The following is a 27,418-nucleotide window of genomic DNA, read 5'->3' on the forward strand; positions in this document are numbered from 1 at the left end:
TTAATTTTGAAGAATAAATTTTCTACAATAAAACAGAAAGATACCCACTTGTGGCACTCTTAGGGAAGCCAGTTTTTTTGACAGCACATTCAGAAAATTCAGAAGGTCCTTCTGCGGTGCCTTCTGCCAGTTTAAGAGCCTCTGCTTCCCTAGCTATCTTCTCTTCTTGGTATTTGACTTCTTCTTCTTTCACCCAGTCTTCAATCGAGTTGGCTACCAGCTCAAGATAGTTCCTGAAAAGCACAATATTTATCTATTTCCACTCATATGATTTCAGGTCAAACAAAATCACTTGGCTTCTCAGTTTCTTATACAAATATTATTCAGTAACTGTTGAGAGAAGGATTGTGTTTAACAGGGTTTCTTTCATTTTTCTTTTTTCTTTTTAAAAGAAGGTATTTTTGCTTGGATGATATTAATCTCTTTTATGTTTGGGATTTTGTTTCTCTTTTCTGCAAAGAGATACTAGAAACTTGTTTTCTAAAGAATGCCTGCCATCAGTGAAAACCCATAAATCGGAAAACATGTAGACATTCAGTTTAAGAAATGTTGAGACCAATTCTGCTCTTCACTATTCAGTCAATATTGAACAGTCACTTGGATGACTTATTTTCTTAGTAGCTCTTGATTTATATTGTCTTTTAGCATACACTTCATTTGTTTTTTTCATCAACTAAGGAGGTGCTATTCTATTTAATTTCTAGCTCTTCTCTATCAGTATGACTGGAAAGGCATTTGGAAATTGTCACCTAAAACCAGATTAGTGAATCAATGCACTGTAGCCTGGCATAAATTAAGAATATTGATAATTAACAGCTGAAGTCAGCACTGAATGATAAACTGATCCAGAGTTTGCAGCTGGCATCTGTATTTGCATTATCTCATCTTCCAGTGGTATCTGAAACAACTACTAAAATAGTTCATTGTGGACAACTGCTTAGAAGGTAGGATGAAGGCTGAAAGTCATATATGCAGTTGCTACTCTTTATTTGGAGGGTTACCATAATTCTTCAATGTAAGACTCTTCACATGTGCAAAAGTAAAAGCGGCTAGTATAGAGTGCATGAGATTCAGTTGTTGCACCTTCATGTTTTTCATTTATAAATTCAATATGATTCAACTGTGTTCAAATGCTCTGTATGCATCTTCAGTTTTTGTTTGTGAACGTGTAGGCAGCACAAGCAATTCTTGACCTCATGACAGTTTCAAATTTCTTACTGTAGCATTACACTTTAAGGTCACAAGATTTAATAAGTATGTTATCTACATAGGCTGGAGATGTACACAGTTTGTATACACCTTAAAGATACCCTAGCCTCTCCTACCTCCTGCAACGTGTGTGGAGCCTGCTTTGAGGTACTTGCATGGAGAAACTATTTATCAAGTATTCAGTAAGGACAAGACAACTCTGTATATGAAGAAAAGTGAATGAGGTAGAAAAACAAAGATGTTGAAAACAAAAGGCAAAACTAGTCTGGATCTACAGTTGCCAGTACTGGAATAACTTGAAGATGAATATATGTTATAAATAAAAATGAGATTATTCGCATGGAAAATATTCTAGGGCAATGAAACAGTCATTCAAAGTCAAAAATACACATTCTATTAATATGTATTCTGATGTCACTACTGCCAATGTCTGACTCAGAATCATTTCTCAGAAAGGATTATTTTTTCCAGTAACTTGTGTAATGTGTTTACTATGAAACAGTAAACAAGTGTCATTAAGATTGAATTTGAGAAAAAGAATAGTTATGATAATGTTGGAAGTCAGTTGGCTTCCTGATAGAGTGGTCAGTTCTATCCAAAATCAAAATGTCTTGTACATATGTACCATTGTAGGCATACGCACCTATGCCTTTGGACCCTGTTTGTAAGTAGCATCCACTGGATTTCACAGGTAGCCTCCTACTGCCTACCCTTTGAAAGGCACAATTCCTACACTTTTGGATGTTCTACATGATGAACTACAGGACTTGATGTCCATAGAGAAGAAGGAAACATTAACTGGAATCTCCAGGAGCAAAACCAACTCTAAATCAAGTTGCTGCAACATAAGAAGTTTAATTTCTGTCTTGCAAGAGAATTTTCCGTAACAGGACCCACTTGTATCAAACTTGTAGTCATTTCTCAAGTAAGCAGGTAACAGAAGTATATTCTGGACAGCAGCTATGAAAAAAACCCTATGAAGTGGAAATCTGGTCTGTAAGACGTCACAATAAAAAAGCATCAAGTAAACAAACACCATAACAAAGAGATAGTCAAGTACCCTTCCTGTGGTGAAAGCGTGACTCTTAAATATAACCCCAAATTTAGAATAATAGTAATTTTAATAAAATGTAAATTTATGAATAGTTATTAAACTCATCAGGAGCCAATAGTTAAGTCTAAGTATAATGCATAATTATTAATATAATTATTAACACAAGCAGTACATTCATATAAATTATAGAATATAAATTAATATAATATTAATATCATTAATATAATGTAATACTTAGTATAATTAAATTATAAATATAAATTAAAAATACTTTTATAATATAAGCATAAAGGTAAAATATCACTATCACCGAAACTACATTAATAAGTAGGATTTATGTACGTGTGTGTGGCAACTCAAGATCTGAAAGCTAATGCAGGCAACAGCATGAAGCACTTCAGGTATTTAAAGGCTGTCTTTCACAGAAGTGTTATGTTGCTTGGATACATACACTAACAAATATTTATGACACTTTGTCTAGAAATCTGAAATGATCTTTAGAAAAAGGTTGAATAAGGTCAGAAAACGTGCTCATTATTTTGCAGAGAAAAGGCAGGTATAGATGCCACATAACTGGATCAAATGAGAGCCTATAGCTCCTCACAGATACTAAGTAAGATAGAGAGCACTCATGGTGAATATTTCTCCAAAAGAACAGTAAAACCAAACCTTCTGGTTAGCTCTTACGCCAGTTTCTTTAGAAATGCCTTTCTGCTTTGAAACAGAACGCTGTGAAGTGTCAGTGAACAAAGCTGGCATGCCCCATGCAGAAGCTATATTTAATGTCTAAGCCTTGTTTTCAGTATATCTGGAAGAATAATAATAAGAAAATATATAGCTAGAAAAGCCTCAACAGAATTATAATTCATCTGCCAGAGAGCATGCGTCATTCCTTCTTTGGATGCAAAATCATTTAATTTTTGTTTTGCAGGATTCAAGAGCTCTTCCCATCTTGCAACTAGCCTTGAATTGACTATTTCAATGCCCTTTCAACATGAGCTGCCAAATTGTTTTAGGACCCCACAGATGAAGAGTTATTTTTTCAAGGATAATTGCTTCCTGAGGAGGTCTTGGTCATCATTATCTGCTTCTACGGATAACACAACAGTAGGTCATTAGGATGAGGTTATTCATGTAAACACCAAGTAACGTTAGATATATTAGGGAATGTAACCTGGTCTCCAGTGTCATTTCAGAAAAGTATGGGTCTCTGATGGTCTCAGATCTGCTCACCCTGTGCAGACATCTCAGACACAGGCAGCTAAACTGGCATCAGGTGTTTATGTTTAGGAACTTGAACCAGAACATAGGGTATAGGAAAGATATCTAAAGAAGGGTAGGAATAGTTGGTAAAGTAAACAGGTCAAGGATTCATTTGGCACTACTGACTATCTGTCTGTGTCTATCTGAATGTAGGACCTGCATTTACTTTAACATATGATCTTTCATTATCTTTGGGGTACATTGCAACTGTTAAATACATGGGAGAAAAAAAAAAAAAAAAAAGATTGTCCAGACAGACCAGACATTTACTGGATTTAATGGAACAACCACAAAACAGCCATCATTTTCTCCAAGAAACTTCCAGTTTCTGCTGGTAAATCTCTCCTGACTCGGGTCTCAGTCACTGCTAATCACTACAGCCTCATTTCATAGCAAATAATTTAAGTGCAAATGACTAGAAAGCTGAGACTGACACACAGAGTTCCTTGACTGAGAGCAAATGCATGAAACATGATACAAAATATGTTTTGAGGAAGACATATTTTGCCTATTTAGCATTCAAGCCTATTAAAATATATAGGTATGCACAAAAATTTATGTTAAGATTCCAGTATTCTGGTAAATAGGACACCTCAGAAAACGATGCTTGCTGACAGATTTGTGAAAAAAAGCTTGTCCATTGGATAAGTTGCTTGTAACTCTAGTTGCTAAATCAAATCTAATTAAATCACAGTGTACCACTGTGATGAAGTCAAAGCTAGCTCAGATAACTCTCCATGACATCATTGCCTTTATACAAATCAGTACATGGACACATGTGGACACATACTCTACCTGTGATCAATAAGTTGGAATAGCAGTTGGATATACATCATCGTGTATCCTGCTGCTTCAGTGCAAAAATGCATTCCAAAATAAACAAGTCCACTGGCAAAAGCTCGAATAATAGCACACCAAGCACTTTCATAATTCTTACTGGTGAGCAGATAGTGGCAAAAAATTAAGAAGAATGTGATATTATTAGAAAAAAAAAAATCTAATATTGACAAAGGGCCTCTAGCTTTTCTTGAAAGTTTTTCCATGACAATACATAATTTATGTAAACATAGTTGAAAAAAAAAAGATAAATATTTAGACAGTTTCCTTTTTGACATCCTCCACCTCAGCATCATTTTCTTGATGTGCATATCCACAATATGCCTTTGTGTGTATGTATTATCATATTTTTATAGTATGTGATAAGCAGTTACATACGCAGTTACTGCATGGTTCTCCTCTGAATAGCTTTGTCTCATCAGAATTACTTTGATATAGTACTGCTCTCCACCTGCATGACTTACTTTATTATAAATATAGTTACATCATGGTATCTTTTCATTACAAAGCTTTGTTCCAAGTATGGCCATGCAGACTTTAATTGAAAATGACTGTGAATGAGATAAGAATAATAAAATTACCTGAATCCAACATTGGAGTGTAATGCAACATCCCAAGTCTCTTGGCACGAACGATACTGATTCATAGGATTGTGAAGAACCATTAGTAAAGAGTTATCTTGGGTATGATAAAAGCAATCAATACATCTGTACTCTTGGGTTGCAGTATACAGAACCTGAAAAGCAAAGAAACAAAGGTACATCCTCCCTATATACAGTAGTATGTGCAGATGGTACACAGCAAAGCTTTTAGCTGGTACTTCTGAGGTACACTGGAACTTCTCTCTTCCTTCAGGATGTACATAAAGCATTTGGATTCTAGCAATTTGAAGTGTTCGGGTATGTGGAAACTGAACTCCTTTACTATCCGTATTGAGAATAGGTACTCGGTATCCTCCACTTCTGAGACTGACCATGAATGAAAAATATCAGCTAAAGAATAAAATTATTGTTTATATCTATTTAAGATTTAAAAACAAGTGTTTAAATAGATAATGAATAACAGCAGAACTATTGTGTAGCAGGTAGAGAAAAACAAACTAACTTCTGTTAAGTTAGTTTGGTATCCAATTTGCTAAGTTATGACCTGTACATTTTTGAGATTTACTGTGTCCTTTATTATTCCACTCTGTTCTGGACAGTCCATCACTTTCAGTGTTTACATTGTCTGCAGGCTGTAACTTATTTTTTAGTTACAGCCAGAAGAAAGTTTTCTTTCAAACCATCATTTTTACAGAAATATTGAACTGAAGTAAAACTATAACAATAAGTTATATAACTATAACAATAAGTATGATTTAAATATGAAAATCTCATTACCAGCTGGTTGTAAGAATTGTGCTTAGATGTGACATTTAGTATAGGAAATAAAGAAATATTATTACCAAAATATTGTTGTTTTCTGTTGCAGTTATTTTATATCAGTATTTTTTGGCTAGATTCATTAATTATTGACAGTTCAGTTAGTATTAGCTATTTACCTTGCATAAGAAGGAATTCCTGAAATCTGTGACCAGACATGCAGTGATGCTAAAGTGGTGCTGAAACAGCAGCCTTTCCTCAACGCCTGTATAGCATGTGTGAGGATCGAAAACAAATTGAAGGATGTGAAGCTCAAGGCAGCTCAGAGCTTACATCTCTCCCAAGAGAATGCCTATCACCTTATGCCATCTATACCTGAACTTATCTTTCATATTTGTTTTTCTGTCTCACCGCAAGAAGAATTTTGGCCTTTAGCTTGCAAGATTTCTATAAATGAACCTTGTAGCCCTGAGATGGTGAAGCATGATTATGACAAAATTTTCTATTTGCCCATAAAACATATGCTGAATATGTACTTGCAAAGTATGCTGCTACATACAGTGGACTAATGAATCCCATAACTGTCATGGAGGAACCCCTCTAAGGGTAAGATCATTTTTTTTTCCATCATGCATTGAGTTAAAAGACTCATACGAAAAAGAACAGCTGCAGTGCCGCCAAACCACAAAATAAAAAACAAGTACAAACTTCAGTTTCTTGTTTGAAATTTAAAGCAGCTGAAGAACAATTTGTTTTGGTGAAAATGTATCAGGGATAAAACCGAACCAATTCCACTACTAATTCTTTGTGAAGCATTCTGAGGTATGACTGTATCTATAATGCTGTCAGTTCACAGATACCTGAAGAAGAACACGGGGTTGAAAATACTCAGCAAAACTCCAGTCTGTCAGACAACGCTTCTGAATCTTTTTTATTTCTTCTAAGTTTGCTTCTAGGCCATTATTTTCCAGACTCACCTCAAAATACAGCAAAACAAAATAATGAATATCAACATTTCAGTGTCAATTGTATCAAGTTAACTGTGATCTGTTGTCTTAGTAGACAGCATCCCATGTTGCATCACAGTTAATTGCATAATGCTGCACATGTGTAGAGCCGTATGGCAATATTTAATAAAAAACACAATTGCTCCCAAAGGTTTGTGCTTTTGTTTTTTCTTTATGGCAAACATAATTCAACTATTTTTATTATTAGGTTATATGTTTTTGAGTGCTGTAAGTAATTATGAATATTTAGACAGGTCCTATGAAGTAATCTTAAAATTGCTATATTTATCCAGGGCTGTATGGAAGGCAGGTGTTTTTAAAGAAGCCAAACTACACAGTCTATTAGTTTGACAGTTTGGCAATTTCTCTCAAACTCTCATCCAAGTATTTGACCCCTGGTATTCAATGAAACCAGTGTTGCCATTAGTAGCTTCACCAAGCCCCATCACCTTAGAATTCAAAGAAAGTGATTGCACAGTACTTCAAAGTTATGTCACTATTTTCTAAACATCACAAAATTGACATTCTCATGCAGCATTGCAAAGGAATCCACATCAACATTTCCCAGCATTGAACAACATTTTCTGTTGTTTCATACTATAGAGCACAGTTTAGTCCGCTCATCAATCACACTTGCCAGATCAGAAGAAAAAAGATCCATTTCTTTGTTCAAAACAGGATCAGCCAGACAATCTCTTCCATCCTTATCATCTGTTTCTGCATGTCCTGAAAATTGAAAGCAGAATTTTAAAATTGCTCCAGAAATTCCAGCCCTCAACACTAAGATCAGAGTTCTGCAATTTCTTTCAGCCTCCTCAATGAGACTGCCATCAAGTTGAAGCTTTCTTTTCTGACACTAGTAAGCTAAATATATGATACACCTCTCCCACACTTTGAAATCCATGTACAACAAGTGGCAAACTGTTCAGTGAAAAAAAAAAAAAGAACTCTTTGTAAGTTCCACTCAAATTTTCCTCTTGATCTGTCCTGTGATGGCCTTGCATGGTCAAAAAGATTAAAAATACTTTAAGTGTCCTCAAGATTCTAACAAGAAGAACCATTTTTCTGCTTACTACCTGAGAAACTATAGGTATTCCTTTGCACAGATTAAATAAATAAGAGATAAAATACATTACTTTGATATTAGAATTTTTGAAAAATGTGGTTTTTAAACTTTTCAGAATCATTGGATTTACAGAGTTCTATTAGCTACTGACAGATTACATCTGTCAAGGATCTAACTAGTAATTCTGATGACTGATAAACTATCAGTATTACAATGGGCACCTGATATGAATAGATATTTTTAAGGAGATTTTTACTTCTATATTCTCATTCTGTCTCTTTCTGAAATAATTTCATTTCAATAGAATTCTTTATGCCCTGGGTTAGGGCACAAGTCACTAATATTTGATCGAAATTCATACATACAAGAAAAAATCTATTCCTGAGAGAAAATACTCCTGGAAGTATTTGTTCATAAATGGTTCATGAACAGCTCAGCTTCCAGACTGGTTCTCTATATTTATCTAAATGTATCTTTAGGCTATGATTCTCTGGGAAATTACATCTGTTTACTGACTGCCTTTAGAAGACTAAAGAAATCCAAGAGCAATTTTCTCTTCTTGGTATCTGTTTTTGTGCAGCAGAAGTGTTGAAATGTTGACAGCTGTGTTTGCAACTACAATATTTAGTGTTGTGTTTAGCAAAAAAAGAAAATAAACACCAAAAAATGTTCTCAAACTTCAGAAAAGAGGCAGATAAGAAGGATTCATTTTGTCTGCTCCAACATTGTAAGGAAAGGATCCCATCTAAGCTGATTGCTTAAATAACCTTTCTCTTTCCCCTGGTCACGAAAAGGGCCTAGATAATTAGCCTTGGCTAGATGCTTACTTTTACACAGATTAAGTTAGGCTAGGTATAACACATTCATTCTGTATATACAGTTTTTGTAAAATTTCTCTTTTGCAGAACTCTCAGGTTCATTTTTTCCTGTATCTTTGCTGCAAAAGGAAGTTTTAACAAAAACCTGAACATACACTTCATTTTAAATAAGTTGCAAGCTCTACTAGCTTGGAACTTGGAACTGTCAGTTCTCCCATATGTTAGCCTTATTTGCTGGTCTTACTTTCTTTGACACAAAATAAATATGGTTCTTCTTCTAAATTGGGCCTAAAATTTTGAATATAAAAACTCCATGCTGAATTTACTTGCATGTGAAAGAAGAGGAACTCCTGGAAGATAAAAATGCAGTAAAAGATATGTATACGTGTAATTACAAGAATAACACTTTTTTTTTTTTTTTTTTTTTTTTTACCTTTCAGCTTTTTATATCATCTTCTAGAGTAAGGTATATATATTTTCCACTCCTCTTACTTGTTCACTGGTAATCATCTAATTAACCTTATATATCATTTTGATTTTACTTTGTTGATGCTACTAAGGTAGTAAAAATTCAGCTGCCATTATAACTTATAAGAACTTGCATTCAGAGAGGTATTGAAGCATGTTTTCAGTTATTTTGTCTCTAAAACGTATTTGATGTCACAAGCAATTAAACAGTTTTACAGTACATATTTTTCTACACATACCATTTCAAAGAGTTGCTTAAATCATCTGTTTAATGTTGTCATACAAAAATATCTAGTTTTTGTCTTTATGCAGTATTCCTATGTCGATAGTCAATGTGCACACTATGCAATATTTAATATTTGGTGATTTGTACAAGGAAGAAAAATCACTGCCTTGTAACAGCAAACGATATGGTAAAATAAATAGCAGATTTAAATTCTTCAGGAGTAACATAAATAGAGAGGTTTTTACCAGAGCCTCTTGGTGATTTCTCATTAAGCTTCGTTTCCATAAGGAAGAGTTGTCTCAGCTGTCTTGCAAACCTGGCTGGGTTATCCCAGGGGATATAAGACACTTCAGAATCACCTCCAACCATAGATCCAGAGCTCTCCAGGAGACCAGAGTCACTCAGCCCAGTCAGCCTCAGGCTTTCAAAAGTAAACACTCTGAAGGCTCTTTCTACTTCAGCCCAACTCAGAAGTTCTATAAAAGAATTACAATCATTAACTGAAAATGTTCTTATGGCTCAGCAGAAGATAAATAGAAGACTATGCAAGCATATTGTTCTTGGCAACTCTGCAAAAGCCAAGAATAATTTCCTTAATGGTATTGGATCAAATTATGTCAGCTACTTTTTACACTGCATTCAAAGTTGAATGTTTCCAAATTGCAAAATGATATGCCTAACTATTAATCCATCTTAAATGAAGTGCTTCCTACATCTGAATACGTACTGGCTCATTAACTTTATACAAATTATGTTGATTTTAAAGTACCGAGTAAGCTTTACCAAACCAGTTAACAACTAGTTATTTTCAACTTTAGCTCATGAAAAGGCTTCTATTATCATTATATATATATATATTTTTTTTTTTTTAATCTGTAGCTTTTCAAACAAAGAACCAAGTGATTTTTTTTTCCTCTTCAGACAACATGTTACACAAAATTTGCATAGAAGCATGCAAGGTGCAAAGGCAATAACAAATGCTATTTATGGTTATTTGCATTGGTGTCCATACACATTGATAATTATGACAGGAACTGAACTTTAAGACAGGTAGTTCTGTCCCCAAATCATACGCAGTGTATCTTCAATTTGAAACATTTTCTCTTTGGTGGAGTTAAACATTGAATATCTTGAAAATGTTGGCTATCTTGAGCGAAGTTAACAGTTGGGAGAATTTGGTAGTATAGTATGGTCCAGTGAAGACCATCAAATTTGATATCCACCAGCTGGCAAACTACAGCAATACGGAATACCTTAATAGGTAAGACACACCTTCTAAAAAAAAAACAACATACTGACAACTAGAAACAATGCAGCTAGTGTAAACTAATCCAACACATGGGATTTTGGGAATGAATAGCCGGGAAAGTAACTTCAAATATGATGACATAACTGTAATGAAAGAGATTTGAATGTTTATATTTCTTAGTAGTCATAGAGTAAACTTTCAAAACTGCCTAAGGGTATTTATGCAGTCTTTGGGATTGTTTCACAGTGTACATCACAGTGGTATGCACATTATAAGAAAAAGTTACAGCATAAGTGATTATAGTTGAAGTAGTGAAGGTATTCTGTTGTATAGTTGTAGTAGTGAAGGTATTCTCTATTCGGATTATTGTAGAAGTCATTTCATTATTAAGTCCAGCAGGTTACAGAGAATACATTTTTAAAACCAGTTATTGTTCAATAAAAATTTTCTGAGATACATGTGCTCTTCCTCCACAAGAATGTTGGTAAATAAACATGCAGTTCATGTCATTGTCTCCCAAAATGCATTCTGTATCCTAAGATCAGAATAGCAATTTGTACAAATTTTTTTTTTCTTTCTCAGATGTAACTGTTTCTCTCTTATTAAACATGAATAAGTAATAAAAGAGTTCTGAGATGCTTCCACCTCTTAGTTATACAATAATTAATACACATATTGCCTTGCCCGAGAACCATGAAACCGAGGTCTAAAGTTAGCCTAACTTGTATGGTAGGCCAAGGCATGATCAAGAATACAAAAAATGGGAAGTTCTTCAAATGTTTTAGGTAGCTGACAAAACTCATGCCCAAATTCCATCTATTCAACAGAATCATCAGCCAGAAGAAAAAAGATTAAATTATATCAATGAAAAAGAAAATCGGTTCACCACTAGTGAAATAATGCATGAGCTCATGAACACTGGCCAAGCGTTTAGTGTTGTTTACAGTCGAAGGAAGGGTGAAATGGATAAGTTCCCTAAGAGGCAATTTATCCATCATTTCATGTTCAATCTTTTCTGGATTTAAGTTGTCTTGGACCTGGAACAAAAAAACAAAGTACAAAAGTTAAAGTAAACTTTAACACTAGTGTATTTCTAAAAATTGTTAGAATAAATATGTCCTTTTATAGAAAAAAAACGTTAACTGTGCTTAAGTCAGTTGGATATATACTTAAATTTTGAGCATGTGCTCACAGTGCGTTATTGAATCATGGTGTCAGATATTATGGACAGGAAAAAGAACATGCAGAAGAGAAGAACTGACAGAAGACATAAAAACAGATAGATGTTAGAAGATATTTGTCTGTGTTAGATAGTCTCAAAAATTCTGGAATACTAGAGTAAATCAACAGAGTTCTGTATCTCTCATCTACACCAAAAGCTAAACATTCTTGTTATTAATGCAAACACTGAAATCAATATAACAGTAATATAATGCTCTGTGTTTCTGACATGTCCTCTGTCAGCAGCAGTAACCCATTGCTTCTTAAGCAGACTAAAAAAGTATTAGTGTGTCTATCTCAGTAGGAAAAATCTAGGCTATGCGGTTCTCCTTTGTAAAAAACACCACTCTACCCTTTCTAGTGCATTGAGTACTTGCTGTCTGTGGACTTTAGAACTGATTATATATGATTGTTAGCACTATACCTTCAGCAGGTGCAATCGCTGAGCCAGAGTATCACGGTAATTAAATACGAGAGGATACTTGGGGGTTACAGTTTCTTCACCGTACTTAGGAGAAAAGTAGTCATAGAGATTCTGTTAAAAAAGAAAGATGCATTAAACACCAATAATAATATTTAATTGTCATTTTAGGTAACAAATAAAAGACAACACAAACCTTTTTTTCACTCTCAGAAAGTGGAAGAGAAGGAAGGACAGAGGCTATATGATCTGCAATGGTATGATGCAGCCCATCTGCCCGGCGCTCTGGCACCACCAGACTAGGTGGTGTAAGGTCTTCTTCACTTGCAATAACCTAGTAAACATGATATATGATAGCTTTCACTACAGTATGAGTGCTGCATAACATCCTGAAAACTAGCAAACAGATCCTGAGATAAGCTACATATAAGCTAAACACACATCCGTATGTTTTGTAAAGAAAGAAAATCTTTTTCTTTTCTTTTCTTTTTTTTTTTTTTTTTTTTTACAAATACCAAAAATGCAATTCTGCATGTTAGTTTCTGCCCCGAACAGATTATAGAAAACAGAACTAATTGTGTTCTTTTATTACTCACTTTTCGAAGGATGAGAATAAAAATATATCTGACTTGAAATGTTAAGAATTGTAATGATGAACAGAGATTTTGACTACATTTCAGATGTTGGACCTTATCTTGAAGTTTTTTGCCTCAGTCTATTTTTTAAGTAAATAAACTAATTGAACTGAAATATTATTTTGAAAAGAAGGAAGATTTCAAATAATATTACAGAGCTTTACTAACTCGTAAATTGTGTCTGAACTCAACAGAAATCAGACCTGTCTAGCGTTAGCAGAGATACACACCAATTCTAGTGTTAGGTTTGCCATAAGACCTTTGTACTGAATAAACCAGTAAAAGTTTAGTATTGCTGTTGCAAGATGTGAATAACTGTTACTGACAGCTACAAAATGACAATCTTTTCCTCATTTGATTATATTGGATCTGTAGTATTGGAAATACGATTTTGGGATAATACTGTACGTACAGAGTAAGTGTGCACAATATGAAAGGAAAACAAGGAATCCACTTATAAGTTAAGATTCCTTTATATTAAAAGGTCAGTACCTCTATGCATAGTCTCTTAGCTCCGTATGAAAGAGATGGATTTACTAATCTTTGATCAGTTCATTATAACAGGTCATAGCTGAATTAACCACAGGAATTAAAAAAATAATATTCCCACCTGTTCCAGCATGCAGCTCAGCATTAAGGGCACAGAAAAGTATTCCTCAGGAATCTGATTCAGCAAGTCATTGTAATATCTCATATCGACAGAAGCAGCCAAAACCAGAAATTCTTCCTCTGTTGTAAAAACAACAAAAAAAAGAATGTATTAGGATGGATTTATTAAAAAATTACAATTTGTGTTACTGACCAATTCAACTCTTAAACAATTTTTCTAAAAAAGACTGATAAAGTCCAGGCCTGTATATCTCTCATATCCAAGTGTGATTAGGAACAGTTAGAAAACATGGTTCTCTGAAGAACTTATTTATCACCATTGCAGTTTCCACAGACTTTCACATTTTCACTAAGAAACTACTCTCACAACATCAAATCAGATTTGGCTTACTGAACAAACAATTTCAGAGATTTGTGCTGTCAGATGAAGGAACAGTAAGACTAACAGTGAACAGCTACAGAGCAAGTGCTTTAATTCTTTAATCATACCCTGTGACAAAATTACTGTTGGCAGATTTTCTTCTGCTTGCCCTTTTTTCTTTGAAGGTGTACCCTGTGGTGTTGGTTGTATCTAAAAGAACAAAAATAAAGACAAAAAAATCAGAAACAAATGAGGATTGCCCAATGTAAATAGGTGGGAAAAAATAATTTCCTTTATCTTTTGCTATTTACCCTCTATCAGATGCTAAACATTTAAATGGTTCTTACTAGGGGAGTCAAATCCTATCTGACTCTGAAAGGAACAAGCAATGTTGTTTTATGAATGCTTTAAATGAACATTCAGTAGCACTGCTATGGATGGAGTAATCCAATTTTTTCCCCAGCACTAGTACACATCCTACAAGCTTCTTTCTTGTGCCCACTTAAGCTTTTGTCCACCACGAACAAAGTAAAGGAACTGATCTGGGACAGAACTAATCATCTTTTTTGGATAGTTCACTGATCTGTAACAAGACACAGTACCTCTGCAAGCACAGTGATTTTTCTAGGCACATGAAGGTGTCACCAGAAGTTATTTAAGCCATTTTTACACCCATGACACTTTGCTTTGCCTTTTTTTTTTTCTCCAAGTTTTGAAGTTTTAAATGATGAAGACAAAAATCCCAATTTCATTCACAAAAAATGTGGAGTGATAGTCCAAGCTGAATTTTTTTAGTGCAGAATTAAAGGCAGATAATTCTATCCTATAGCTAATTATTTTCTACAAAAAGTGTGGTAAAGCAAAAAGGATCCTTGCCTCAGTTGCAGGTGGTTGTGTTGATTTGCTCTCTGATAATTCAGGCACATTAATAAACTTGGTGTTTTCCAAGTAGTTACAATGTTGTCTTCTCCAATCCAGGGAGTCATACATTAAACAAGCAATACTTTCAAACAGCGCAGTGCCAAGTGCAAGCTACAACAGAAAATAAGATAAAAAGGATGAAGTTTGCATGCAAAAGTGTTATGTAATTTAAGACACAGAAGTCCTTAGTTCTCTAACCAGCAGATACACAACTGTTTATAAATTTTCCAAGGGTATTTTTGTTTACTAATTCAAAATGTTTTATAAAGTAAGTCTAAGAAAACAAGGCATCCTCATCTTTATATGCCTAAATTCTGCCATATCACAGTATGGACTGAGTGTTATCTAGCTGCTTCAGTTGTATACAGCTTAACTAAATCTTAACAGTAACCATTCAAGGTCTGTTGTCTTGCAATTGAAATGTAGGTTATTTTTTGGATGGGAAGGAAAAGGCAACGGAACATAAAATACTTCTTTTCTATCATCTGTGTATGTTTCTACTGGTGATCAACCTGCAGCATATGTGCAATGTCAGCCATTCTCCTGCCCTAGAAGGATAAAAAAAATATAAATAATCCAACTAATCAATGTCATCTCATAATACTTTCTCTCTTTCTTTCTATTTCTATATTAAAACAAAGAAGGCCTCAAGAACAAAAGAAATTCCATAGCTGCGCAAACAAAGGAATGTCATCATATCACCCAAACATCCAAAGGGAGAAAACTGTATCTACTGAAATCTGACATAGGAAGAGACAAGTTTACAGAGGTGGTGTTCTGTGGTTTTCACCAGGGTTTTGGAGGAATAAAAAAGTTAACACCAACTGCTATTTTAAAATTGAAATGCTTTTGTACTGATACCAAACCCTGTTTCAGACCACGTGCCACACTCAGGTTTAAGTGGCTTTAGTGGCCATATTCTTCTCTCTACAGCCTAAACATGTAATGATGGTGTCTAGTAAAATATCAGATGTCTCAATTTTAAGTATCCTAAAATGAAGCACGGTGAAGAAAAACAACTGTCATTAAGTTCTTAACTCACACTAAAAGCATTAAGTGACCCTTAATAAGTATCATGCATTTGCTTTCTCTAAATCTGGCTCTCCTTATAGCACTTCAAAACACGCACCCAAATCACTGATCAGATATGGAATACTTATTTCATTTTTCATAACTTTTGAAGCTTTGAGGAGGTGTTTGGGAGAAGAGCCGTATTTGTGAAAACAGAATTTTCAGAGTTAATATTTGTGCACCTTTGTTCTTCTAATTCAATGCTCTTTTGCAAAACTTTCCATTCATATATTACAAGAAATCACTGGAGCATATGAAAATTTCAATTTCAAAGTCTTGGAGTGTTTTTCATGCAGTCTTTTAAACAAAACAAGAATGAAGTGTGACCAGCAGGTCAAGGGAGGAGATTCTCCACCTTTACTGCTCTTGTGAGACCCCACCCAGACTATTATGTCCAGCTCTGGAGCCACCAAGATAAGAAGGACACAGACCTGTTGGAGCAAGTCCATAAGAGAGCCACAAGGACGGTCAGAGGGCTGGAGCACCTCTCCTATGAAGACAGGCTATGAGAATTGGGGATGTTAAGTTTAGAGAAGAGAAGGCTCCAGACAGACTTTATAGTGGCCTTCCAGTACTTAAAGAGGGCCTACAGAATGCTGGAGAGGAACTCTTTATCATGGAGTGTAGTGATAGACAACGGGTAATGACTTTAAACTAAGAGAGTTTTGACTTAGATTCAGTATTAGGAAGAAATTCTTCACTGTAAGAGTGGTGAGGCACTGGAACAGGTTGCCCAGAGAAGCTGTGGATGCCCCATTGCTGGAAGTGTTCAAAGCCAGGTTGGATGGTGTTTTGGGCACCCTGGTCTAGCAGAAGGTGTTCCTGCCCATGGCAGTGGGGTTGGGACCAGATGGTCTTTAAGGTTCCTTCCAAATCAAGCCATTCTATGATTATATGATTCTAATTTTTACAGAGTTAAAAATAGTGCAACCTGGCACTGCTTAATGGGACAGATACAAAGGTTAGTATAATTAGTTTTATGAATTTACTTCCCTGCTTTCTCCTCATCTCAGAACAGAATCAGATTCTTGTTGAAAGTTCTGAGTCTAGCCACCAGTGACTCTTGAACAAAGGAAAACATTTTTGAAAGCATTTTCCATTATAAATATCTAAAATATTTTAAAAGGACATGACCATCTGTATATAACAATATCATTTTTTGCAACAATGCCTAACAGTTTGTCAAATAAGTTCTCCTTCTGTATCTCTTGATCTTTCCAGATGCAGCAAGATAGGACTCAAAGACTTGCCTGGAAGCCCACCAGAACAGATTTACTCTATCCACCTATGATTTCATGACTTGCATTCTTCCCATCTGCTTCTTTAAAGACTTACAAATGTTCCTACTTCTTTAGAGCTCTGCTGAATTCTGATACAGAATAATGTGAAATTACAACTATAATCTGCTGGAACAATTTCAGTGACAGATAATTATTCTTTTATTTCAGTAAAGATATGTGCTTGCAGGATATTTATGGGCTGCAACAGGCCCCTAGAAGAAGTGATTACTGGGAAGATAGGCAGGATTAAAGAACTTTTTTCTCAAAATTGGCTTCATATTTTAAGATTAGATCAAGAATATAATGGTGAATAATGTTGTAAGTAGCAAGTCTACACATTTCCACAACTGAGGCATTTTTAGTGAATGCCTTGGAAACCACTATGGATTTAGCCCAATTCAGTTCTGATCCCTTCAGGATCAAGGGTACTTCCTAGCTCACCAAATTGTTTATATACAGGATTTAATGTACTATAAAAAAGTGTTAGGAAAATGTAGTTTGTCCTTTAACCCTAATAATATAGACCACAAATACAGTAGGATAAATCATGGAATGTTGCTTTAGCGTGTTCTATTTTTCACTGCCACCACTGAGGATTGGAAGAAGCAGGACCTTTTTACCTTGTCATACTTGAGATCCTAGTTCGGAAAAAATTTCTAACAGTTTACTTTGCCTTCCAATGCTCCTGACTCAGCAGGCTATAAAGAGTAACACATCAGAGACATGTTTTGGGTAGGACAACAAGAAGCAGTACAAGGAGCACTAAAACAACAGCTTATGAACAAAAAGCACTCTTGTATTCATTTTCATTAGTTCTTGTGACTTTTCTGATATACAGTAAGTAGACCTGCTGTCTGGAAGACAACAACATTTTTTTAATTTTATTTAGCACTGACATCTGACTCTCTAATGAGATTCAAACTGGACCTTTGTGAAGCCAAAGAATAAATTTAATGCTTCAAACTTGTTTTCAACTCTGCTGCTGTGGCCTACAGCATTAAGAAACTCCAGGGTAGGTACTTTTATTCAAAGGATTCCTCATGAATACATGCTGAATACGCTTGTTTGATATATACAAAATATTTTTTGTTGAAGATAACAAATACACTATTTTCTTTCTGTTTTATAGAAAAGTAAGCAAAAATTCCTTCCAGTTCTAAATTGGTGCTAAATGTTACAAAACTCAAAGCATGCCACATGTTGTGAAAGCATTATCTACTGACCAACATTTCTTTGTCAGCCCAGTCGGAGGGAAAGGCATTCTCCTTAACCAAGTGATGAAGTCTGGCAACATCAAAGAGACGTGATCCATGCTTTCCACTGTTCAGAACTGGCTCTAGGTATTTCCAAAACATTTCCAGATCTTTGACAGCTTCATCTTTCTTTCTTTTCTCTGCTTCAACACCTAAAATTTTAAATTATTAGATAAATCACAGTACACTATCTCCATTCTACAGAAAGCACACATTGTATAATAGTCTTCTATAAGTACTGCTAGAATATTCCCATTCTCGTGGTCTCAGAAAAAATCTGACACCAAACTCTGGGTTTAAAAAATTCCAGGAAGATAAAGCCTAAGTATGGCTAACATGGCATTTCTTTTAGAAAAACAAACACACAGAAATAAAGCAAAAGAAAAACCTCACCAAAATAACAACAATTAATGTTTGAAACCTAGGAAATATAAAAATATTTGTACTGTTCCAAAGCTGTCAGCACAAATTTAGACCAAACAGTTCATTAAATATAGGATAAGCAAGCTTTACTATCAACATTTTGTTAAAGTGGAAAGTGGGGTTAAAAGAAGTTTAAGGTATAGCATGACTATGAATAGTGAGTCTAGAAGTTGTATAGCTCTCATTTTTATTGCGTGGTGATGATCAGTTTTCAAAGGTGCTCCAGGTACAGAGAAAAAAATTCTCTCTCTTAATGTCAAACTTACAATCACACTCTGAACCCAAGATCAATCAAACTTATTATAGCCTAATTTAAGAGACATAAGAACATTAAACCTGCAATGACTTGCTTTCATTTGGACATGTGGGTGCTCAGCACTTCTAAAACCTAAGCATTGAGGCCAAATACCACACCTGTATTTTTCCAGTGGCCCTATGGATTTAAACCAAAACAACCCTGTGAGGCTATGAACTCTTCAAAAAATGCTGACCTTCTTAAAGAACTCGAAGATATATATTCCTTGTGCAGCAGCCATCAGAAGTGATGGCCAATTAACTTATAAAATGGCCCTATCATGATTTTGAAGGTATGTACCATAAGTGACTCCAAGCACTGGGTAGAAGATCATGGAACTCTCTGCCAAAAGATTTTGTAGATATAAGAAATTTTCAGGAGTTTGAGGAAAACTGGCAAGTCCTTAAAAAATAAACAAAATAAATACATTGAGGTTTACTACAAAGACAAGATACATCAGGATCAGGAAAATCTCTTGACTTGAAAATAAGTGGATGCTAAGTGAGGTGCACATGGAGAAGTTTCATATGTGCTTTTCCTACTATGCTTCTTCTTTTCTTATTACTTCTATTCCTTTCCTTTACTCTTTTCATATTCCTCTCATCTTCCTCAGGCATCAGTTCATGACCACTTCTGGAGATAGAATACTGGCCCAGATGGTCCTTTGATTTAAACTGTTCCATGCTCCTAACAGCTCATCTCAGTCATAGGACCATCTTTCTTCTTCCTTCTTTTTTCATCTGCTCATTAAAGATAAACTCTAATTCAGTGGTAATGCTCTCCTAACACACTCAACTTTGAATGTATGTCATGGCAGTATAACAGTACTTAGACTGCTCAGTCATGGGTCATCCACTTCACGTTGTTGAATGGAAGTTGAGTGGCACTGTACTAACTATTGCAGCCAAAAATTTCAGTTTTACAACAGAAGAATAATTATGTTTTACTAACTCTACCCCATAGTTTAATAATAAAACACATAAGTGTATGACACTTAGGTTTCCCCTTGCACAGAAACATCTGGCTCTGTAGCATCAATCATTAGATGCTCTATCCTTGAATATCACCTCTCTTCTTCATTCTTGTGCCTATAGTACTAAGATCTTTTCTTCCTCAAGTATATTTTCATCATGTAAACCCCCTCAGAATAAATTAAAGTTTCCATGAGTAACCCCAAAAGAAGATGCAGGAGTTGGGAGAAACTGTCAATGCAGAAGAAATGTGGCACAACCCCACAGAATAACTGAATTCTCATTTCTATTACTAAAGAATTTGAAATTAAGATGGTATTCAGTGGTACTCTACATAATTTTGGAACAACAGCAATCTGTTATAATCATGTAACAGTGGAATAATAGCATCTAGTATATAATAATACATTGCATAGTGATTTTGAACCATCGCTGTGGAAACAGAAGTCCTAGAATCACTAGGATGTGTCAGGTCACAGATTTCCAGCAGAAACAGAAAAACAAATTCCATTTTGTGAGGCTGAGTGATTGGTCTAAGTTCTGAATATTAACTCTCAGAAAAGAGGAGATAATAGTAGAGCTACTAGAGTGATTAGAAGAACAAAAACCTAACCATATGAAAGGTGCTAGTAGTGCTTGACTTGGTAACATCACAAAATGAAAGCCAATAAGGCATGTAGACACCTGAGAAGGAAAAGAACATGAAAGCTATGGTGCCTAATCCATGGTTTAGGAGTACTAATGCCATGAACAACAGAAACATTATAACACAATGGGATTTACAGGTCAATGTCTTCCTTTCTAGAAGTACATCTTTGTACATTACTGAAATGATCAGTCATGATCTATTTCAAAAGCCATTCAACTAGGAAATACTGTAACCTCTGCTCCAAGGCACAATTAACTATATCACTGGTGACAAATGTTTGCCTAATATAACCTTAAAAGCCTCAATATTCCTACTCCATCTGCTTTAGTACTTCACCAACCTCTCCTGTAGAAAGTTTCTTCCTGCTATATTGTATTTTTTTTTTGTAGTTTATACTCTTTATTTTCTATCCTAGCCTTTTATAAACTTGAAAACTTTTACCACATCCCCCTTTATGCCCTTTATCCTTAAGTTTAAAAAGATAAGGTCGACAATTTATTTTTTTTTTATTTTCCTCATAGGTCAAGTTTTACAGATTCCTAATAATTTTCTTTGTGATCATTTGGAATTTTCTGATTGACACACATGAAATTTTAGCTCACTGTTGAGCTGTATGATAGAATTATTTCAGGTATTTTTTTTAGGAGATATTCTCATTTATAATCTGGAGATTTTTTTTAGTGGCATAGTGATACTGATGACATGTTCATTTACAAAGTCAGCATGATAGCTTGTCTCACAATGTGTCTTTTAGTTAGGTGCTTCCTAGATTGTATTTGTACACAAATTGTTCTTGCATAAATATACTATACTATAGTTGTCCACATTAAACATAATATGCTTTTTTCCAAATTGTTATTCTCTATTCTATCAAGAACATTTTGCATTTGAATCACACCCCCTTTTTCGATTATTGATGATAATATTTTATAATACTAGAACTCTAATTCATAAATTCTCTTGACTCCACTCCATGCATCCTTCTATTTTATAAGCCTTTAATAGCTACTCTACAAAAGCTAAGGTTTTCCAAGGAGGTTGCACCTACTATACATAAACTTTCCTCTAGACCTATCTTGCTTACTGTGGGCCATGAGAAATAACATTAGTAAAATTCAAATATACAACACTAACTATTCCTCTGCTTAAAAGGTCAGTACTTAATTTTGTAAGGAAATTAAACTTATGATTTGTTCTTGAGCAACATATAGAATCATAGAATCATTAAGGTTAGAAAAGACCTCCAAGATCACCTGGTCCAACCGTCCCCCTACCACCAATATTACCAACCCACTAAACCATGTCCCTAAATACTACATCTAACCTTTCCTTAAACACCCCAAGGGATGGTGACTTCACCACCTCCCTGGGAAAACAATTCCAATGCTTAGCCACTCTTTCTGAGAATAAATTTCTCCTGATTTCCAACCTGAACTTCCCCAGCTCTATTTGAGGACATTCCCTCTTGTTCTGTTGCTAGTTATCTGTGAGAATTTGCCAGCCCCCAGCTCTCCACATCTTTCTTTCATGTAGTTGCAGAGAACAATAAGATCTGCCTTGAGCCTCCTCTTTTCCAGAATAAACAAGCCCAGTTCCCTCAGCTGCTCCTCATGAGACTTGTGTTCCAGGCCCTTCCCCAGTTTTGTAGCCCTTCTTGGGACACGCTCCAGGGCCTTGATGTCTTTCTTGTAATGAGGGACCCAAAACTGAACACAGTACACAAGGTAAGGCCTTACCGGAGCTGAGTACAGGGTTATACTAGCTGTTACTCCTATATTCATTTCTCTTAACCAGTTGTAAATTCTTTGTTCCAGTATTTTCCCAGAAACAGAAATTAAGCAGATTTCAGTGCCCTGGCTATTTGTATTCCTTTCCCTCTTCCTCTCAGCTCTTTTTCCACTATCTCACTTGTTCTTTATGAGTCTCAAGTATAAATGAGAATGGCAGGCAGATCTTTAAACTGAATGCAATTTAAGTTAAGCTGAATCAGCTGATTTGAAAACTCTATCTTACTTCAGTACTACTCATCTATTTTGCCTATTCTTTTGCAGTCTGAAGTCTAATCTTTCTGTTACCAGCATTAATTGTAGTTAGTTGTAACCATCACCTGTCTGCAACGGTATCTGTAGTGAAAACTGATTAACCCTCCACAACAACCATGCCAAGTACAAAAAGCCCCTCAAAACATTAACTACTGCCAGACTTCTCAGGACTACATCTGACAGTTCTTCCTCTATGTTGAGCAGTAAAAAAAAAAAAAAAATTTTTTTTTTTTTTCAACTGCTTCCGTTGACCTACTGGCTCTGTTAATACAGCTGAGTATGGTTAGCCATCACTGATGACTCACATTTAGCTTGCTGTCCACCAGAACCCCACATCCTTTTCAACAGAGGTGCTACTCAGCTGTCCTCAGGCTATATGACTGCAGGGTGTTATTCTGTAACACATTCTTTTCTGGCTGGGCACACAGTCACGACCTGTGGAGTTCTCTTGAAATTACCAAATGTACAAATTTTCTTAGAAAGAGACCTTCCTGGCTAATGACACATATGGGTGTGCATTTGATAAAATGTTCCTTGGTGGCTGCTGCACAGAACTGTGGCTGCAACACTGCCTGCTTAGTCAGTCCTTTCCACTGGCCAGCTAAGGCAAACTTTTGCTTTAGCAAACCGTTTGGTTTGGTGACCAAACCAATGGCAACAGCATTTTTGCACCAGGAAATAAGGCTGCTCACAGGTAGTATACAAATACACAAGGCACAGAGGAGAAAAGCACAACAGGAACCGTCTACTTGAATACAAAACAGTACTCTTTCTACACAAATTTTGTTCTTATGACCAAATTACCTTCAGGTGAAAGTAAAGATTCTTCTTGAAGTTTAGTTGCTTCCAAATATGTCTGTAATGGATCATAATTCTCAGAAGAAATCCTGATTACACTTGAAACATTAACTCCAAGCTCAGACATCACGGGCAGTAGCTGAGGGTTGTGGAAACCCAAGATAATAAAGTAATAGTGGGCACCATCATCTGGTTCATCATCTGTTCAAAACACATTAAAACAGACTGGAGTAAGGAATTCAAGAGCTAAACAAAATTCTTTTTTTTTTTTTTTTTTTTCCTTGCATATATAGTGATACTGCAAATTAAGGTCACAGATGCAAACTATTACAAACAATTAACAAAAATGCAGCATTCAGAAGAAACCAGTAGGTAGCTTCTGATATTCCTACAGTCTCTGGGGTGTTTGTTTTTTTATTCCTCTATCATCTTTGCAAGCACAAAGTAACTAGACAAATTCTCCTTTGAGATAATCTGCAATCACTGTTTTGTAAATACCCTTGGGACTAATGAGATGATCTCAGTTAATAAAATTTAATGGCAGCGCTAGCAGTTCGTAACATAAAACTATTAAGCATACTAAACAAAGACACTTTTCATGGTGCTTAGCTTTTGGAGGCAATTATTATTTTTCCTACTTTTTCTTATCATTAGCTGTGACTAGCAAGGCAGCAAAGTATGGATATGGGGTAAAAAAAATATCTTATTTTATACAGGTACCTGATGTTTTCTGCCCACTCCTCAGACACCCCTCAGATTGGAATCAAAAACGTTGGATCTGGTAAAATTGTTTCTATAGGGCCTAGCAGAACCACATTAATAGCTACTCAAATCCATTCTGTACAGTACATTCTATACTCACATAAGTAAGATAAAATGAGGTCTCTACATTACTTTAGCTTTGATTCTTACAGGCATAGAAATTTCTTCAAACACTTCTAAGTCCCTGAAAAATCTTAAAATTATCAAAATGATATTTTTGCCATGCCTTATCCACGAAAATGAGCTAATGCACAGAAAGCCACTGTTCTGTTCCTGTGCAATTTCGTCAGCTTCAGATTCAGATTTGTTCTAAACATCTAGATCAATGCTTTTTAAATGCTTGAGGAGTATCATTGATCTCAAAAGAGATATGGACAAAGTCTGATGAAATTGGAAGGAATGCCTGCAGGGGTTCAACTGGGGAATACCGGCTACGCATTCAAGACCAGCAAGTGCTTCTCTAGTTGGAGAAATCCTGTTTTTTCTGACGTAGTTAAAGCTCACTGTGGTCCAAATTAAATATAACTATGATCTAATGAGGAGAGGTATGCACATTCTCCCATTTTTTTTTTTTTGTTCCAGTGACATTTGTAACCACGGGTGCTATATATTGAGAATAAAGATTTTCTCAACACTGTTTAGTATATTATTCCTTACCTTGTATAGCTCACTTCTGGACTAGCTTTCTTCAGGTCTTAGCACTACCCACATGTTTTTACAGTAAATGAATTCATATTGCCCTTTATACAGAACCTGGCTTCACCTCTAAACAACAGTGGACAGCTCAGTTTTACTTTATTAATACAAGGAGAAAGATGCCTTTGGATACTGACACATGCACTTAGTTATTCTGAAATTTTTGTGTAAGGATATGTAATATTTATTTAGCCACTTTAGTCTTACACATGCTAAAACATCTTTGATGTTAATGTGCTACACATCTCATCTCTATTTTATTTCTTGGACTGTACAATATATCTTACTTCTAAGCAAAGTATAGCGCCCTCTTCAAATGCAAGGTGGCAATGCTTTCATATTGCCAAATACATCTTTCAACATGAAACAAAAAACATACTGAATGTGAAGCTAGGTTTGATAATTCTTGCAAGTTTATCAGGAGCATATCTGCATTCTTTACATACCAATGTATTTGTACTCCTCTTCCTCTTCTCCTCGTCGCTTCAGTTGGGTGTTCTTTTTAACAGTAGCTGGCACTGCAGAGGCTACGTCTGTCTTTCTTCCTTTCCTTTCTTTCTCAGCTGCCTTGGCACTAGGGGGTTTCTCCTTCTTGCCAGGAGGTTTACCTTTCTCTTTTCCTCCATCTTTTTCCTTTTTTAGCTCTTCTTCTGCCTGACAAGATGAAGAAACTAAGTTTTCATTGTAGCCTTTGTGAAGAACAAAGGACAGATTGCTATAAAATTATAGTGGATAAATGAATAACTTGAATACTTCTGAGTACTTTTCCCTCTCAGAGTTATAAAGTTGTGTTAAAGATGTCTTAAACAGTGCTTTTTCCTTCTTGAGCACACCATTCAGTTTATTATATTCTTACTAAATCATAGTGTTAAGACTTGACATTAAAGAGGAACTATGAGGGGAAGGTATATATTATACCTACAGAATTGATTAAATGAATACTGGTGGAAAGACAAGAACCAATGACCTTCATCAACTACCACTACAGTACTTGCATCAGCCAGAAACCTTCCCTAGACTGAAGGAAAATAAGACTAAAAATTCAATTTCTGTTAAGTCTTCAGCATCTCTGTTAACACTCTTGAGTATGGCATAAAACAGTACCAGCACTATTTTGTCTTTGATGTAAATATCTGCCTACTATAAACTACAACCAAGAGCTTTGTGCTCATTTCACACAGGATATTACTCAGCCATTCTCATTATTTCCAAGCAAACCCCCTATGTTAAGTTCTACTTGGTAATTTGAGAGTAAAGAATGAAAAAAGATGGTGATAGCGTCCCAAAGCCTCACATTATAAATCCAAGAAGCTCACAACAAGTCTAAAATTAAAATAATTCAAAATATATTAAGGCAAAGAGAAATGCTGTAAGAAAAAGAATCTTTATGTTTTCCCAGCAGCATGACTATGCACTAACTACATGAGAATGGTGTTTTTTTTTTTTTTTTTTTTGTAAAGCTAAAGTAAATACATTGAAAAGATATTATCTTAACTTACTGCTAGCATTCTGCAGGTGTCACTTTAAAGGCTATTAAATAAATAAATAAGAATAATCAAATAATAATAATAAAAAAGTTCTCCATGCAAATGAGATAGAGTCATCTGACCTACACAGTTGTTTTCCTTACACCCAGCTGGAAAAGCAGACTTTCCAGCTGTAGAAATTGTGTTTAGCTCAAATTCAAAACCAAAGCTGAAAATCATTTCCTTCCTTCCCTTCTTCATGCATTCCCTTTCTGTACCATTTAGAAATACCTTCAATAGATTCTTAAAACTGTTTGTGCTGTGGTACTGGGGACTTTGAACAGTATTAATGATTTGGTTTCAGATTTATTCAACTTTGGACATTTCAAGCAAAAGATTTTGATAGTATCAATTTGAATTCTAAGTTGATGAACACATCAAAACAGATGATGCAATCATCAGGCCACAGTGTTTACAATCAGTTTTGTTAATTGCACCTGAGTCATTTAATGTAATTAAGCCTCCAATCAGCAGAGACGTATCTGAATTTGTTAAGATTCCAAGAAAGAACACTATTTGTCCTTAGAATTTCAGGAACTAAAAGCCTCTCCTTTTGAGGACTCTTTCCTTTTTGATGTCACATTTCTTGTTCCCTACTAGGTGCAGATTTCTGTGGAGTTTTGTCTTCCATCTGTCATTTTAAACTTTGTATTACATAATTACATAAATCTTACTACCTCACACGCTTTTCTAATTACGCATAATTCATACGAATAATTCAAATGGATACACTTGGCAGTTAATGACAAGCTTCTGCTCCTATTGAAAAACAGAAATTTCATAATGGAATTATGGTTTATTTCTGCATATTCACATTCTGCTTTTCTTCTGCCATTCCATTTATTGGTGTTTACTCCAAAGAAAAATGGACAGTTATGTTAGTTTTCTGAGAATTAATCTGCCAGTGACATCCTGGTTTCAACACC

The 27,418-nt window shown here is 35.2% G+C and overlaps 1 protein-coding gene across 1 annotated transcript in view; it reads right to left on the minus strand.

Moving 5' to 3' along the window:
* The window catches only part of SPAG17 (sperm associated antigen 17), a gene marked incomplete at both ends in the record, with an annotated part of 105,561 nt that overhangs the window by 50,316 nt on the left and 27,827 nt on the right, over window positions 1–27,418 (minus strand). Inside the window, 14 exons of the mRNA XM_084283157.1 lie at window positions 45–233; window positions 4,945–5,099; window positions 6,585–6,701; window positions 7,369–7,457; window positions 9,555–9,785; window positions 11,445–11,595; window positions 12,204–12,314; window positions 12,397–12,534; window positions 13,446–13,564; window positions 13,934–14,015; window positions 14,682–14,837; window positions 18,301–18,482; window positions 23,515–23,709; window positions 25,413–25,614. Of these exons, the coding sequence (XP_084139283.1) occupies window positions 45–233; window positions 4,945–5,099; window positions 6,585–6,701; window positions 7,369–7,457; window positions 9,555–9,785; window positions 11,445–11,595; window positions 12,204–12,314; window positions 12,397–12,534; window positions 13,446–13,564; window positions 13,934–14,015; window positions 14,682–14,837; window positions 18,301–18,482; window positions 23,515–23,709; window positions 25,413–25,614 (2,117 nt within the window). The remainder of the gene's footprint in view (window positions 1–44; window positions 234–4,944; window positions 5,100–6,584; window positions 6,702–7,368; window positions 7,458–9,554; window positions 9,786–11,444; window positions 11,596–12,203; window positions 12,315–12,396; window positions 12,535–13,445; window positions 13,565–13,933; window positions 14,016–14,681; window positions 14,838–18,300; window positions 18,483–23,514; window positions 23,710–25,412; window positions 25,615–27,418) is intronic.

This window comes from Netta rufina (assembly GCF_964035555.1).
Source record: "Netta rufina genome assembly, chromosome: 1".
Classification (NCBI taxonomy): domain Eukaryota; kingdom Metazoa; phylum Chordata; class Aves; order Anseriformes; family Anatidae; genus Netta; species Netta rufina.